General features: G+C 45.0%; 1 protein-coding gene across 1 annotated transcript in view; it reads right to left on the reverse strand.

Annotated features, from left to right (window-relative positions):
* Positions 1-3,468: 3,468 nt before the first annotated feature.
* Positions 3,469-15,086, reverse strand: part of MAML2 (mastermind like transcriptional coactivator 2) — a 215,098-nt gene continuing 203,480 nt past the window's right edge. Inside the window, exons 4-5 of the mRNA XM_027883302.1 lie at positions 13,968-14,079; positions 3,469-8,218 (exon numbers count right to left, since the gene is read on the reverse strand). Of these exons, the coding sequence (XP_027739103.1) occupies positions 7,236-8,218; positions 13,968-14,079 (1,095 nt within the window). The 3' untranslated portion in view covers positions 3,469-7,235. The remainder of the gene's footprint in view (positions 8,219-13,967; positions 14,080-15,086) is intronic.

A 15,086-nucleotide genomic window follows, 5' to 3' on the forward strand; every position in this document is an offset into this window, starting at 1 on the left:
TCCTTGTAAAACAAATTTGAAGAGATGCAGCCAAATTGCAGAGTCCCCGCATATGCTTTTCCTTGAGAAAGATAGATGTCTTTCACTGATGGAAATTTCATTGAAATATGAATTATATATTAACTTGACTGTCATGTGTGCCCACTTGTTCATGAAATCAGCTTATGGAATTAACCCTATACGATACATTTACAAGAGGGAACTTTCCAGATCAGATCCTCAAACAATAGCACAATAATTTCTAAGAATATTTCTCAGAGGCTGGTACCCTGGAGTTCTTCAGGATCTAACTTATTTTTTAAAAAAATAATAATTTTAGGCCTCTAGACTCGAACTTCCCTATTGTACTTAGAGACCTGGTCAGCACAAATGGCAGTTTGAATACATTCCCTGTTTTTATTTTCACCCTGTCCCTCCAACATAATGGTATCAAGGGCAAATTCTGCCCTTACATCCTGTTTATTGACCTTCACAGTGTCCAGGAACCTCTCCTTTCAGGTCAAATTGATACTGAGGGATAGGTTTTGCCTTCAGATCTGTTAACTTCAACATGAGTTGCATGGATGCACCTACACTCAGCATTTCACCCAAACACTTAACAGCACCACAGTGTTTTCCTGATGTTCCTGGGCACGAAGGATAAAAGAGAGCAACTGTGTCCTCTCAAACAAGGCATACCAGTCAGCCAGAGTGAAAACATGACAGGCAACCTTCCAAAAATGTAGATAGAGCATCTTTGTTGTCTGAAGCTGTGCACAGGAATGCACGACATGCCTGGGGAGAGTGAGCAGCTCACCAGGCACATGCCAGCAAAGCCAAGCGGGGCGTTATCCGTACTGCTCCAGGAGGCACGGGCTGGCTCTGCCATTGCACATCCCAAGGGTGAGGGAGCATCCAGCCTTGGTACACAGGCACACAGCACACCAGCAACACAAAGATCCATGTGTCCACTCAAAAAGGCCATCACTTCCTGGGTATTTACTCTTCAGCACACAGGAGGCTGAGTTATTACAGGCAAAACAATAATTAAAGCTCTGGCTCTTTTAAAGGAGCTCCTTGTAATGAAAATGCCAGATTGGCAGTTGCTACTTTGGACGGGTTTCTTTTTTCTTCTTCGTATTCTCTGTGTGTGTGTGGTTTTGGGATTTTTTTGTTTGTTTGTTTGGTTGGTTGGTTGGTTGGTTTTTTAAAGCTTATATTTCTAAGTCCTAATAAGGCTGCTTTTTTCATTTTGCATGACCTCTTCTGGAGCATAGGGATGAGGATTTCACCCTGCAGTTCCTCCATTATGATGGTAACTTCTGGTTGAGCTAGCTTGTAACAATTTTGCGAACAAGAAAACAATGAAATCAATTTTGTATTTTATTTAAAAGGATACTTGGGATACGATTTGGAATCCTAGTACAGAGGGTCTGTCAAACTGGTCTGCAAGACCCAGAATGCCCAATTTAAAAATAAGGATGAAGTAAGATTTTCGTGTGGTCTAAACTATTATTCTGGCAGGAGGACTCGTCTCCCTGCCATCCCTCGTTCTTGCAGCTGTCAGAGCTCCATGAGGCCGTAGGAGGGAGCAGCACTCTCGGCTGGTCTGCCCGTCCGAGCTGGTAGCGGCTCCCACCAAGTGATTCGGTTGCAGTGGGAAAGGTCAGCCCTCATCCGGGTCTGGCGCAATTCCTGCTGTGCTGCATCTGGCCAGGCAGGCAAAATATTCACTACCACCCCTGTCTCACACCCACCCCTTCCACGTGGTCTCGCTGGCTCCATCTCCCTGGGCAGAGGATACAGTCCTGGGGACACTTTCTGGCATGGAAGCCGCGTGGCACTGGGTGTGTCCATATTATTACGCCATCCTGTCTCTCTTGTCCTGCATCCACAGTGGGAATGCCTCTTTATGATGTGACCTGTAGGAGGGCAGATATTGCACTCAAGCACTACCAGGGACCCTCACAGCCTGGTGGCAGAGGCAATCACGCTTCAGGGACAGGGAGGGGGCTCAGGCTGTTTTTCAGCTCACTGATATGCACAGATGCACAGAAGTTCATTCTTCAGGTGGGCAGCAGCCCTGCCTGAGTGTCCCACATCCCACCTGCCCTGACTTCTGCCTTTACAGCAAAGATAGACAAAGAAGCACCTTTAGGGCTTGAGTTTCTTGACCTGTTTCAAGTTTACCTTCAGATGAGTGGGACTGTACCTTATTTTCCCCCTTTGAGTGCAAGAGAAGCACTGTCTGCTGCCTGCTCTGGAGATGCTGAGGTGAGGAGAGAGCCATGTACCTCCTGGGCACCTCCTCCCTTCAGTGTGTCCATCCAGGATCGGGAATGTGGGCACAGCAGGTGCAGTGGGATGCAGGGCACCTGCCAGCATCCTCCCCCATCCCTCCAGTGGAAGCGCCAGATGCCAGGGAAGGACAGAGGAGCTGTTTGTGGGTGGAAGATATAATGGAGGGACAGAGCAACACTAGCAAAAAACCCATGAGGGCAGCAGCCAGGTGAGCTGGTGTTGTGAGGGGCAGCCAAGGGTGCCTCCTCACTTACCTCTTGGGGAAGGTGAGCAGAGGGGGACTAAAAGGGCAGATGCACTGGATGGCAGTCCCTGAGCATCATAACCAGCAGTGAAGCAGTTAAGTTGTGGGGAGACCTTTTTTTTTTCCTACATCTGAAAATAGCACAAGGCAGCCTTTGAGGACAGGCATTTGTCCCTCTGAAACATCCTCTTCCACCATCCCTTCTTCCTACCCTTGTGGGGTAGGAAGAGCCACCCACTTGGAGATTGAGCCCAGAAAGCCTCTTGAGGAACAGGACATCACTTCCTTGGTGCTGACCTGCTAAAAATAGCCTGGTAGGGATGAATATTTGTGTGAAACAGTCTGGACCCGATGTGATCTGGTACATAGTGAAATCTCTTTAGGCTGGAATCTCTTTAGGCTAGAATGAGGTATAATGCAATGCGGGCAAGGAGGAAAGGGGGAGAAGGGAGTTGCCTTATTTCTGGCATCTCATTAGGGGTCTCTGCTAGTGAGGGGAGAGGGGCAGATATCTTCAGGGCATGATCCAGGGCAGGGCATGGGCTTGGGGACCTGGCCGGCCCTCTTGGGGTGCCTAGCTCTTGGGGGTTCACAGTTCTCGGCTTTAACTTCTGCAGGATCCCAGAGCAAATTGCTGTGCTGCCAGACTCTATCAACCCATTCATCAGGAGCTAAAATACCACTTTTTGTTAATCGTTACTTGTTAACGCTTGCTGGTAATGAAACCATGTCTTCTGTCACTAGCAAAACATCACAGCTCTCTTGCAAAGAGGCAGGCTGAGCTCCTAGAAGCTGACACATGTACATTTTTCTCACCCCCCCTCCTAAAATATCACCATAATTTTACTTTACTCAGATGAAACCAGCAGTTGACTAAACTGTCAGTATATGTTTATTTAGTATAAAATTCACATTAAGAAAAGAGACACTTGGGATAATTTTGATTGATTTATTGGCAGAGTTTTGATAGCTACTGAAAAACATACTATTCATGTTTAGGTGAAAAATAAATGGAGTCAAATAAGTGTCACTGCATAGTACTAGGAGGTATATACAGCCACATGTAAAAATGCATAAACACAAACATTTCTGTACAGCATCTTTTCAGTCTGTATAGAGAAACACTGGTTTATAATATGGGGAAAATATAAAGCAGACATACATGCAACAAGGACATGACAGTTACCTAGGTCCCACCTGCATCCCAACAGCTGCAATAACAATAATAACAATAACAATAATAATAATAATAATAAAAGCCTTTCTCAGGGAAAAAATTTGAAACCTGGAATGTTTTCATATTGAGGTTTCCAGAGAGCTTCAGATGTTAAACATATCTGAAGGTTATTTAAAGGCTTGATTCAAAGCCCTGTGAAGGCAATGGAAAGACTCCATCGATTTCAGTGAGCTTGGGGTCAGACCCAGCTATTCAACCATGATCCCATTCTGCCCTCCCCCAAAACCCAAAGTTGAAGTCTGCAGATAAAAATAAACAATTGTATCATACAAAACTTTGTATATAGAATACAAAAGGTAACCGTTGACTTTTTGTATAAAATACAACTTTTTGATAGTATATTTATTTCACATATGTATAAATATAACCCAAATAATATGATTTTTATTATTCCTACCAAAATATTATTACTTTTTGTTGTTGTTTTTTACAAAAGTTTACAAAACAAATAATTCTTTATATTTACAACCCAATACTGTGAAGAGTGCCCGGTCAATGATGAAAAATAGACTATAAGGGTAGTGCACTTAGCCATTGCAAAGAAAGAGAAAAAAGACACTAGCTCCATTCAGATACAAGTGTTCTGAAGAAATGGTACTGGATTCAAGTTTTGGTTGCAAGAGTCTTTACAAGCTTGCATTTCAAATGCATCAGGCTTATATTTACAGGACTGGAAATGGCCTCTACCATTTTTGAATTTACTTAAGACAGGATAAAATTTTGCTCCCAGGTATGGCACTCACAGCCCAGTGTCTTTTCCACTCTAGGCTGAGGCCAACAAGAAAACACTCAGCATTGAATCCACCACCATATGATATCACAGAGTAGATAGAATATCCTGAGTTGGAAGGGACCCACAAGAATCACTGAGTCCAACTCCTGACTCCATGGGATCAGCTCCTAAGCTGAACAATTATTTTTACATCATTTGAGGATCTGGAAAACAGTCTGCTCTTAATATAGAAAGCAGTGGTGGCTTTTTCAGTGGTGTGTGAGGGTATTTGAAGTTACCAGACTTTGGTGACCATTGTTCATGGTGATACTAACTCAGCCTTGGCCTTAGCTGCATCCATCACAGAGTCATCTGTTCCTATCAGGGTGTTGGCAGTCACTGTTGACCTGCTTCATAAATGGGGTGTGTGCCTGTGTGTGAGGCAGATGAGCCAATCTTCCTTCTGCTTCAAGCTCATGTAGCTACTATTTCAGTCTAGATTTGCATGACTTGCAGGGGACACATATGTTAGATTGCATTTATATCTCTCCAAACTTAGGTGGGACCCCAGTGACCTGAGCTGAAAAGCTCTTCAAAGACTTGGAAAAACTTGTACTGACATATCAAAGGGACCACATGCACCCCAGCCAAAACTGGGGAGAAGGGGGAGCTTTCTGGGCAGCTGAGCTACCATGTTACACAGTGCAGGGGTGTGCAATGATCACTAGCTGGAGTGGCAGAAGGGATTCTTCAGCAGGCTTTCTTGTCCCTCTTACGACAAACATTTCTGGCAATGAACAGCCTCAACTGGCGTGTCTAACTAAATGCCCACATTACACCTTTCCTGGAGGTGCTAGTGCTCATTTGTGTGACAGTGCTTCTTGAAACATCTTGAAAAATTGTGCCCATTTGAAATGACAGGGTGAGCTGACTGGAAAAGCCTTATTAAAACCTCTCTCAAGAAATAGGTCAGATAAGTGCAGAGGCTATTGTCAAATAGTCTACTCATCCCACTGCCACTAACAAGGATGAATAAAGCACTTGCACGGGCAGAGCAATGCCTCTTGGCACCAAGGCATGTGAACATAGGCATTGTATTCCTTTGCCACATCTAGTTTTAGCTAATTCAGAGGAGGCTGTGAAACACGTCACACCACATCATTTTAAAGAACAGCATTTTCATTTGAATTGCAAGATCTGTTCCCATCCATGAATCCTGTCTGAATCACTGTGGAGCTGCTTTATAGTGACATAGCATATCCTTCTGATGTCCTTACTGACCAAGTCTATAGCAAAAAATTTAACACAGTTGAGACTGTTCCTTGGTAGGTGAGGAACTGCCTGTATCCTTATTGCTCTGCTCTGTTAGCCTTCAAGGCAAGGTGGCTCCAAACTATCTGTGGGAATGGTCCTTGCCCCAGGATATCTTCCTAGTGGTGCACAGAAATTGCTCAGGGTAGTGTTAGCTGGGGCATCACCAAACCCAGAACAGATGATTGAGTCCAGCGTCCAGAAATATTTCCCCAAACTGTTTCATCTACAAGCACAGATGTGGCTGAATGGAGTCTCTTACTGTGAGCTATAATTGAAATGCATGCTAGTTTCAGGGGCAGAGCCTCATACTCCACCCAGTGGAGGCTGTGGGGACCTTGGCCATCACTGGAACTCTTTCAGCTTCCCCCATACAGCAAAGGAAAAAACAGCATGGAGCCAAAACGCTATGCAATCAAAATGGTAGCCTCTCCCCAGACAAAAATGATGGCATTTCTTCTGGGGTAAACCTGTTTGATAGAAAAGGACCAGGCTGAACTAACTGACACTCACCATGGTTTAAGATGAAAATGAGGACAGAGGCTTAGCTGAGCATTTGCCCTCCTCTAAACTGGACTGGGAAAGTAGTTGGTGAGGGTCAAATCGTGAGCACCCTTCTCACTCAAGTTCTCCATTAAATCACTGTAGTCCCTGGGGTAGGGCAGGGTGGCAAAGGGAGGATCCTGAGCTTTGGTAATAGTTCATCTCATATTTCCCTCAATGCCCAAAACGACTGTGTTACTGGCAGGACAGTAGCGTCCTCCGATACTCACTGCAAGCACTGATAAAAGGGAGAATGCAAATGCTAGAGCACACTGAGTAACATGCTGAATGATCTGCTTCCTTCTTCTCTTGGATAAGACCACTTACCCTGTTGTGTGCTAGAAAAGATAGAGGGTTTATAACAAAATAATTGAGAAAGCAAATATGAGTTTGTATGGAGCAGAAGTAAACAGTTTTTGTAATGCCATGAGAGACAGGGCTTGATGCTGTCAGGCCTGCAGTCCCAGGGAAGGTAAGAGCTGTGAACATGATGACTGAAGGGCTCTGGACCACTTGGGCTCTTACTCACACTCAGAGAAATGTTGTTCCACAACCCATACCACTGTCTGGTGCTTCCATGCGTGGGAAGCTAAACACATTTTTCCCCACCGTCCCTGTGAGAAGAACTGATGAGTTTGCAATGCGCTGGGCACTGGTGTGGGGAACAGACCCTTCATGCATTCTCACTCCTTTGTGACAGGCAGGAATACCACTTACGCTATCACTTCATCTGGGGTAACTTCAATTTTGTTCCTAGAGCAACTCTTCAAAGAGGGCAGTTGCCCTATGTGGTATTTTAAAGAACAGCCCAGTTACTGGAGTGTAAATTAATAAAGCAGGTTGTTGGCATCCAGAGAAAGCTATTGTCCTTGCTGTCTCTTCATCTGGTTCCCTCTCAGTACTGTCACTTACGAGTGGTTCCCTAGAATTTCGTCGAGGTTGATGTCTTTCATCCAGTCATCATTACCAGGTTCTGTTTTCAGTAAAGAATCTATAAAGTCCGAGTCACTGTTGAGCGCAGGTCCTATACTGTCACCTTGCTGGTTCAGAAAGTCAAATGCTAGGTCATTACCATGATCACCTCCTTGGTAACCCCTAGAGTTTTGGTTGGTAGATGTGAAACCAGTTGATGGCAGAGATGACGGCGGTGTCATACTTGTTCCTGGCTGATTCAAGGTAGGCATAGTCTGTCCTCTCAGCTGGTTAGGTCTTATGCTGAGCCCTCGTAGTGAGCCAGCAGATTGTCCATTTAGAGTCTGGTGCATTGGGTTTGGAGGGGGCCTCATTTGGACTCCTGCTGTTAACTGGTTAGGAGGTGCCAGTGCACGCTGAGGAAAATGCTGGTTGCCTACATTGCGTTGCAAAGACTGGTTAGGATATGGAGTGCCAGTGGGGAAACGGACCCCTGCAGGCTTCAGTGCATCCTGCTGCTTCACTGCAGCTTCTTGTGGGGCCCAGTTCTGGGCAGTGGCAGTAGCTGTGATCATCACGTTGGCCGGCCGTTGAGCAGGGATACCTGTTGCTCCATGGTTCAGGCTTGGCCTTATCTGCTGAGTGTTGACCGCTGACCCCGTCCCAAAAGCTGTCACATTGTTTCCCTGTGTCATGGTTTGCTGTCGGGACACCATGGGGTTATTCTGACTGGGCAGAACCTGATTTTGGTTTCTGTGTGGCTGCATTTGATTCATTCCTGAAGTCACGTTGTATGCGCTCGGTTGGTTGCAGGGAAGGTTCCCGTAACATCCCATACTCCGAGCAGCAGGAACAGAAGGCATTCGGGTTCCAGCGGCGGTGGACATGAGACTGGAGCTCTGGGGCATGATGCTATGAGTTGAAATTGGGTTGGATAAGGACATGTTGTTGGAACTCATGCTCACAGCTGCTGAACCACCTGGAAAGAAAAAGGCAAAAGTTACAACAAGCATGACTGTATCAATAAGTGGTGTCATTCATATACCAACAGGTCAAAAATCCAGTTTTCTATTAACAGAATTTCTTGAAGAGGATACTATGCTCTCAAGAGCACTTACATGAATTTGCTCAAGGCCTTGAAGATACCTGTCATCCAAAGCATGGTTTGGCCTATATGAAGCCCTTGGTGGTCTTTCCATCCCTTCAGAGGACAGCAGATAAGCCAAAACTGGTGCTCATTGTAAGAGAAATATTAGAGCTGGGAAGGACAGACTGAACCACAAAGAAGACTTCTCTGCCTTTTTTTACAGAAGCGTCAGACACCTTAGACAGAACAAAGCCTGTTTTAGTGATCAGAAATCAAGAACTTCCTTGCTGGGCATGGCTCATCCTGACTCCCTCTGAAGACAATGGGGAGCAAGAGGCACCATCATCAGGCTCCTTTTTCAACTACAGCAGCAGTATCCATCCCTTCTGGGAATGCCTGTCCCAGATGACAGTGGGAGCTGAGACTGCAGCTCACACATCTGCAGCCATGTACTGGGAGAGCAGTTCAGCCCAGTCTGTGACCTGCTTGTCCTCCCACGTGGCAGCAGAGCAGGTACAAAAACTTGACTCAGTGCTGTACCTGGGGAGTCTCACTCAGATGCCCTTCTAAACTCTCTTTCCAGATGGACTATGGCCATTTGTCCCTGCAGAAGCTGATTTGACCACGAGGGAACCATACATGATATGCTAGCATTTGCAGCATATGAAATTCACCTTCTGTGCATCAGAAACCTACGAGTTATGAATTGGCACAAATATACCACTCGTGGGTAATTCTGCCCACTGGAGGATTTTCCTGTGCCTGACACCTGTCAATGAATCACAAAAAAAAAGGCCTTCAGCCTCCAAACCTGGACACAAGCTCACTTCTGCAGCACCTTTGAGGCTACATAGTCTCTATTTTGAGGCCATGGTAAGTCAATTATGCCATTGTAGGCTGACTGCTTATGCAGTGCAAGACTGAATTAATCCTTGAGAGGCTGGTTGAAGACAACCATTTTCCAAACACAGATGCTGTAGATGGCACTGTGGAGAAGTGCACACTATCAGCTGCTCGATAGCTTAATTCCCTTTGCTACTGTTGCTTCCAGTACAAGCCCTTCGAGAAGCACAGCTTGGAGAAGTCAGGTTCAGGGCTAACGAAAGGAGATGTTTCTTCACACAGTGTGTGGGTCAGCTGAGGAAATGTTTGCTGCATGGCACAGTACAAGCTCAGTTCTCGTATCACTTTGTGTGGTTCCCAACACGTGAGAAAAGTGGTTGAATGGGCTGGCTACCAAGGTACCATTGCATTTCGGGAATTCCCTGAGCCTCTGCCAGAGGAAAGAACATACAATTCTCTTGATTTTCTGTTTCACAGATAGCAACTAGTAACAATTGTTGGACACGGGACACTGCCTTGGTTTGATCCTTCATACATATAACAAAAACAGACTGAATTTGACTAACTTTGACTTTTTCATTGAATATATTGGTCTGTGTGATGAATTTTATCAGGTGGTTCATCATCAGTTCCTTCCTACCACACAGGTGCTTCAAGACTGTGTCATGCCTGCAGCATTCTCCAAAAACTTTAGTCTCAGTCAGCAGCATGTTTTCCAGCCCCTTGGTCCTTCACAGCTCTTTTTGATATTTGATTTCAGAGCTGTGCCTCACTGCTGGTCACAGTGACAGCTTTTGCACATCTCCACTAGGGATGTAAAGTAAGCTCTATTTTTCTTGTTCGGCATCATCTTGGACAGTGTTTGTGCATTTGGTTCCGATCACACAGACTGTTCACAGTGATATCTGGAGATCTGTCAGTGATTACCTTTTGAGCTGTATTAATTTTGTGTCACTCTGGTTTCTTAATAAAAATTGGCAGTAGGAAGTTAATTGCTTTATAGGACATCATCTGAACAACTATTACCTTTAAGTTGTCATCTCATTGAAAGAAATACCACACAAATTTGAAAAGATTATTTCATATCAGTCCATGTTGTTTGATAGTAATTATATCCCCTTCCTATGTTCTTTATTATTCAGGCTGTATCTGCTCCCCAAGTAGTTTCACTGAGTTCTTCATTAGGCCACTAGGGCTGCATTAACCTACTTAATCTTTTAATTTTTGTCATGGCATTGGTGGTCTGGAGTTTCAAGACCAAATAAAAAGTAACATTAAGAATCTGGAGATCCTCTCAGCTAGCTCTTTTAAAACCCTTGAAGACAAATCATATGCATACATATTTTAAAAGTCTATGTTTAGGAACAGCTGTTTAATATACTGTTCCTGTTGAAATGTCACCATAATCTAAGTTCCACTTCCTTAGACTGGAACTGAAGAAAAAAAATAATTTATTTCTGACTTTTCTGCATTATTTTTATACATATGCTATTTCCATTTAGTAATGGATGTAAAGGATTCTTTTTTTTTTTTTTTTCCTAAAAGACTTAAAAATTAACTCTTCCCAAATCATTATTAACACCGAGAGTGACTCCAAAACCAGAGTGCTTGTTCCAAATTAATATAAACATAGATACCTAAATTAAGAAGCTCCCCCCTGTCCTGGGAGGCAGCCTGTTCCACAAGCTGGCTCTAAGTGGGAGACACTGGTAGAGAATATATTTACCTTAAGAATTATGTTGTCCTAACTTAAGCACCTAAATTCAGTCCCCAAAATGGTCAGCTCCTGGTACAGGAGATGCTATGGGGAGTCCACCTGGCTTTAGCTCCACAGGGACAATCAAATTCTCACAATCAGTGCTCAGCAGGCAAACACACAATTAGCCCTATATTTGGCTCTGCTGATGGGTTGTGCGTTTTTGGAACTACTGTAACATCTGCTATGAAGAAAGGCTGAGAGAGTTGGGTTTGTTAAGCCTAGAGAAGAGAAGGTTCTGGGGTGACCTAGCACCTTCCAGTACCTGAAGGGGGCTACAAGACAGCTGGCAAGGGACTTTTTACAAAGATATACAGTGATAGGACAAACGGGAATGGCTTTGAACTGACAGAGGGTAGGCTTAGGTTGGCTATAAGGAAGAAATTCTTTACTCAGAGGGTGGTGAGGCACTGGAACAGAATGCCTGGAGATGTTGTGAATGCTCCATCCCTAGAAGTGTCCAAGACCAGGTTGGATGGGGCTTTGAGCAACCTGGTCTAGTGGAAGGTGTCCCCGCCCAGGGCAGAGGAGGACTGAAACTGGATGATTGTTAAGGTTCCTTCCAACCCAAATCTTTTTGTGATTCTGTGGTCTTTTTACAGGGGTGATAGGGATGGGGCCCCTGATTCTTTGCTCCTTTATGCTGAGGAGGAATGGTGCAGAATTCAGTGGCATTTCAAAAGACCTGGAACAGCAAGCTGGGGAGAGATGGTTTCCTCCCTCCAGAGGAACTACAAGTTTGTGGAGTTAATTCACTTGTCATTGGGATGAAGCCCCACCTGGGGTGACCTTGCTAGCTGTTGAACAGAGCCCGGTGCTCCTGCAAATGCTACACTCTGAAAAATACAAGTGGCTGGGACATGGGCTGTACTTGTGCAAAAGACGAAGCTTCCTCTTTCTTTGTATTGCTATTTTTATGATTTTATTTTTAACACGAGTATTTTGTGTTCTGATTTCTTCCAGATGGGAAGAAATGCCTTACCCAGAAGCACTGTGTACAGCAGCTGGGCACCCCAGGCTACAGTGATTCAGAGAAACATCTTCCCTACCTGATTCACCTGCTTCTTGCCATGACATGGCATTGTGAGGAAAAGCACAGAGGAATAAAATAATTAATCAAGTTTCTCCAAGCCCCGGTGTTATTTTAGTTAGCTTTTTGTCTCTTCTTCCCTGACCTGAGCAAAGCTATTCCCAGAAAAAGGGAACAGATTCCCTGCTGTTACTCCCTTATGCAAGAGTTTCCTAATCACTCCGTCTGGTAGCTTTGTTGGAAGCTCCCAGAACAGCCCTTTCTCCCAGGCTCGCCTGAAAAGCTGCTGTCCTCCCAGGGCTCACTCAGCAGGGACTTGAGATTTGAATGGACAAGTGCTGCCAATCCCAAATGTTTCAAACCCAGGAGATGGGACTCCAAATACCACAAGACTACAACGAGTTCATCAGATTAACAACAACAAAAGCCACCGAATAACAATGGTGATCTACTCATTTTGGAGCCTTTACAGATGTGGCTGCAGTCACTTCCATTTTCATCTCTCAGGCTAGAAAAGGAATGTTTTTAAGTAAAAGCCAAGAGTCTCAGTTAATCATTTGATTCCAGGAATGAGCCTTTAAACAACACACCAAATCACAAGATTCCCCAGCAAACTGCCAGGGTTGCCAAAGCATTTGTTTTGGGAGCACAGGAGGTAGTCAGCAAGCAGGGCGCTCTCTGACCTGTGGCACTGCCCTCACCATGGGCTATTACACTGGCATCAGGGATGCTTGTGCAAATTTACTGGAGATCACAAACACTCATCTCCATTAGAAAGTGGCAGTTTCCAGCAGCAGTTTCCATCCTGCAGCAAGCTTATCACTGCTAGAACTTGCAAGCAAAGCAATGGAGTGCTTGAATGTTGCCTGAACAGCCCAACCTGGCCCTTCCCCACAGAGCTGGGCTGGTGATCCCATGGCCAGCAGGTTGGGCAGGGGGATGGCATGTGAATGAGCTTCACTTCAGAGCTCATTAAAATTGTAACAGAAGACGAAAAAGTTTTGCTACAAAGGACAGGTAAGAAAGAAAGACTCAGATCACTGGCTGAATCTTCATAGCCAACAGTTATGGAAAAACAAAACACCAAACTATCTTTTTTTCTTCAGTGTGTTGTATACAAAATAACATGAGAAGGCAAAGGATCCTTTTTATACATTCAAAGATACTTTGCAGTATAAAGAACATCCTTTGATCCCACCTGCTGCATTTCTCCAACCTCCTCTCTCTCCTCAGCATTTTCCCTTTGCTCTCTGAGTGGCCTCCAGCCAGCCAGCAAGGTGAACAGCATGAAAAGTCAAACAGGTAGGCCTATGCTTCCAAAACTAGACTCTCCAAGGAGGTGAGGGCACAAGAGCTGAAACAAAGGACTAGTCCTGAAGTGTTGGGCATTTCCTGCCCATGGCAGTTCTGGCAGAAACCAGGGGCTTTTCCTCTACTGTTCGACTGGTCTGTTGAAATGCTGCTTGTAGACCAGCAGTAAGGCCATGACCATGGCATATTAAACACACCAAGAGCACCCCCCATGATGGTGCCATGCAAGGTACTTAAAAATCAATATGAAGGTCCTCACACTGTACATGAACTGCCATTCAAAGGGAGGGATGGTTCTCATCTCAATCTCTGAAGCAAAATGTACCACATACATGAGAGAAGCATCTGGATGGAGTGAGATTGTATAGTCAAGAGGACACCTCTGCATCAAGTATTTCAGTGCACCTCTGCCCCAGAGAGTGCTAATGGGAGGGGTACCAACCCCTCCTTCCCCATGTCTGAGAGAGGCAGTATCAGCTAGCATGAACCACAAGATCATGCATCAGCACTTCTCAGTGGTGCAGGACAGTAAGGTAAATTGCACAGGAGAGCAACAGCCACCACCCACTGCCTCTGTGGTGATGTAAGTGGATATCCAGAAAATCATGCCCTGGTCATCTGTATATACATGGCTCTTCTGGATTGTCTTCCAGCTGCAAGGAAGGAAACAAACAGTTTTCATTGAGCCCATGGGCACTTACCAGGATACTGGTTTGCTTGCTGCATGTTGACCACGTTCCTTCTTTGGTCTTTATAATCCGGTGGTGGTCGTGTCAAGTGTCTGTTCAGCTGATCTTGTGGAGTCATTTTCTCCTAGAGGATTAGAGTAGAAACGCATTAATTTGCTTTTTCTTATGCTTTCCTGTCTCTGCGTTTTGCCCATCTCTTTGTTATCTCAGTATATATAAAGCTGAAGTGTTTCTTCCTTTCACCCTGTCTGGTCCACAGAGGCACCTGTGAAACTGTGCCATCACCCACTAAATTCTATATGGAAAACTTTTTGCTGTTTTTAATGTGTTTCAGACTGGTTCAACTTTCCTTAAAACCACTGAAAGTTTCTCAGCCTCTGAGAACACTGTCCTTGTCTGCACTGCAGTACAAAGTATCTTCTGATGTACACCCTGTCTTGCTCACCGTGCTGATCAGATAAGAGGGGCCTGATGGTTCCTCATGGTTCCCTCCCTGTCTGTGCAGCTAGGTGTGCTTTCTCTGAAAGAACAGAGACAGAGCAAACACCCATGTCTAACCCCAAAAAAGCACACAGCTGTGCAGCTGGGAAGCAACAAGGGTTGACACCTACTCCTTGGCTGTGTCTATCAGCACATGACTATCAGCCCATTTCACTCACACAGTTCTCTCAGCATGCACAGCTGGCAAAGAGGACTACAGCTCATCATTCCCATCCACAGCCATGCCCATTCCTCACTCACTTCTTCCTCCTACACTGGAGGAATGACCACAAAAATCAGCAAAACCCTTGCTTTGTCCTCGCTCCCTGTCTCCCCTCAGCAGGGGTGCCAGCAGGACACACAGTGTAGCAAGGATGGTGCTGCACTGGCTGCTTTTCATGCCACTCACCCATGCCCTGTGCTTCCCCATACATGTGCGTGATGCTGTCTTTCCTGTTATACTGGGAGTACGAGCGTTGGGGCAAGGACAGAAGGGAGAGATTGCAGAAAAAAATATTAGTTGGGGAGAATTATTTTTTTTTATTTTGAGCCTGCAGGGACATGTCTTTGGTAAGAGGAAGATAGAAATCAAAGTCCTTGAACTGAAATCTGACTAGCTGCCCTGTGGTCATAAAGATCTGGAAAGGGCAG

The sequence above is a fragment of the Empidonax traillii genome, unplaced genomic scaffold (genome assembly GCF_003031625.1).
Source record: "Empidonax traillii isolate 1590-97213 ecotype Southwest subspecies unplaced genomic scaffold, ASM303162v1 scaffold123:size1378231, whole genome shotgun sequence".
Taxonomy (NCBI): domain Eukaryota; kingdom Metazoa; phylum Chordata; class Aves; order Passeriformes; family Tyrannidae; genus Empidonax; species Empidonax traillii.